The sequence below is a fragment of the Stegastes partitus genome, unplaced genomic scaffold, assembly GCF_000690725.1.
Source record: "Stegastes partitus isolate 25-593 unplaced genomic scaffold, Stegastes_partitus-1.0.2 Scaffold1879, whole genome shotgun sequence".
In the NCBI taxonomy this organism is placed as follows: Eukaryota; Metazoa; Chordata; class Actinopteri; family Pomacentridae; genus Stegastes; species Stegastes partitus.
The window spans coordinates 105656-107517 of record NW_007579610.1 but is presented as its reverse complement, the minus strand read 5'-3'; the positions used below and the strand labels follow the sequence as shown (position 1 = coordinate 107517).

Genomic DNA, 1862 nt, shown 5'->3' with positions numbered 1-1862 from the left:
GCTGCAGCTGAGTTAAAATATTTGAGTCACTTTAAAACACTCGGCAGCTCTGTTGATCCAAACATCTGAGAGTTTGCAGTTCTTCTGTGGATTCAGGTTGTATTTATAGTTTAAAAGGGAACTCTTGATCCTATTTAAATGAAACACTACATTTCCTGTAAAACCTCTGAAGTCGTGACTCTTATCTCTGACTGAAGAGTATTTCAGATGTCGGAGGAAAAAAGAAGAGCTGATGTATGTCGGTGCTTCAGCTGGAAATTAGTTTGAGAATTGTTCAGTTCAAAGAGCGGAGGGGTTGTGAGGACTCTTCATCTATGGTGGATGCATACGAGCATGAATACACAGCAAACATCCATCAGCCTGTATATTCAGACCTCAGCGAGACTCTCAATGACGTCAAGCATCTCGTCTGAGTCCTCCATGTGGTGGTCGCGCACTTCAAAACAGCATCTACATGTATATATAAAGTGTTTAGTATCAAAGCATCATTCAATGTTTTAGGGTTTTCTACCATCAACTTACAGTTATTTTTAACTCCCTGATGCCCCCAAACTTGCTGTTAAAAAGGCATCTTTTCTTTTAAAGAGATGCTAAAATGACACCATTCATCAGACAGAAAATGTAAAAGCAGAAGCTCTAACTGTCTAAGAACAGAAACCATCAGTGGATGGTCTCTGAACTCATCATGTGATGTTCATCAGAGGAAACAAATCTAAGCTCAAAACGGTGATATTTAACTAAAACGTCTTCATCTGTGATCATTGTTTGTCAAGCTGAGCACATTTTAAGGGGTTTATAGGGTGTTTTTTCTATTTAAACTGCATTTTTAGTGGCATTTTCTTTGAATCTGAACATGTTAATAAATCCCTGAGATTTCTGTCCGTTGATAAATGATATTTCTGTCCAGCTCTGACCGACATCAAGCTGTGGGCGATCGACCGACAGGGCTTCCAGACCATCATGATGAGAACTGGTCTCATCAAACACTCCCAGTACACAGACTTCCTCCGCAGGTAAACAGATCACCTTCAGATCGTCACTATCATGTAAAAAAATCTGGAGGATCTGGCAGCGAGGGGCCAGAAAACAGTATGTTATAAAACACTGCAATACTTTAACATTCAAGACTGGAAACGACTGAAAAAAAAAAAGTTAACGAGTAAACTACAACTTGTTTCCTGTGATTTTACTAGTAAACATCTGTACTTTACCAAAACAGGGGAAATGTGGAAAACAGCAGTAAATATATTAAAAACAATGTCAGTAGAAATGTCAGTTTTTACAGTTTGTCTTCAACATCTAACCACATGAAAATAACTTACGTCTCTCCATAAACTCAGCGTTCCGTCCTTCCAGTCGCTGGCTGAAGACGTTCTCAGTAAACTGGCCGACGCCTTGGAGGAGGTGATTCTACGTCTGTTCTAAAACACTTTATTTTGAAAATCTGACCAACCATCAGTCCAGTGATCTGAGGAGTGTTTTAACACGATTCACGTCTTTGTGTCTCAGACTCACTACAGCGACGGCAACTACATCATCCGCCAGGGCGCCACCGGAGACACCTTCTTCATCATCAGCGAAGGACAGGTGAGGAGGAGGAGGAGGCAGGTGCAGGGAGGAAGCTAACAGGAAGTGATGATGGAGTAGGGAGGACGCTAACAAGAAGTGATGATGGAGTAGGGAGGACGCTAACAGGAAGTATTAACAGACGAGGCAGGTGTAGGGAGGATGCTAACAGGAAGTGATGACAGAGGAGGCAGGTGCAGTGAGGATGCTAACAGGAAGTGATGACAGAGGAGGCAGGTGTAGGGAGGATGGCAACAGGAAGTGATGACAGAGGAGGCAGGTGTAGGGAGGAAGCT

General features: G+C 42.3%; 1 protein-coding gene across 1 annotated transcript in view; it reads left to right on the top strand.

The window, feature by feature from the left end:
* Positions 1 to 1862, top strand: part of LOC103373000 (cGMP-dependent protein kinase 1-like) — a 17292-nt gene that overhangs the window by 8849 nt on the left and 6581 nt on the right. Inside the window, exons 6-8 of the mRNA XM_008302788.1 lie at positions 908 to 1013; positions 1341 to 1404; positions 1510 to 1587. Coding sequence (XP_008301010.1) covers positions 908 to 1013; positions 1341 to 1404; positions 1510 to 1587 — 248 coding nt within the window. The remainder of the gene's footprint in view (positions 1 to 907; positions 1014 to 1340; positions 1405 to 1509; positions 1588 to 1862) is intronic.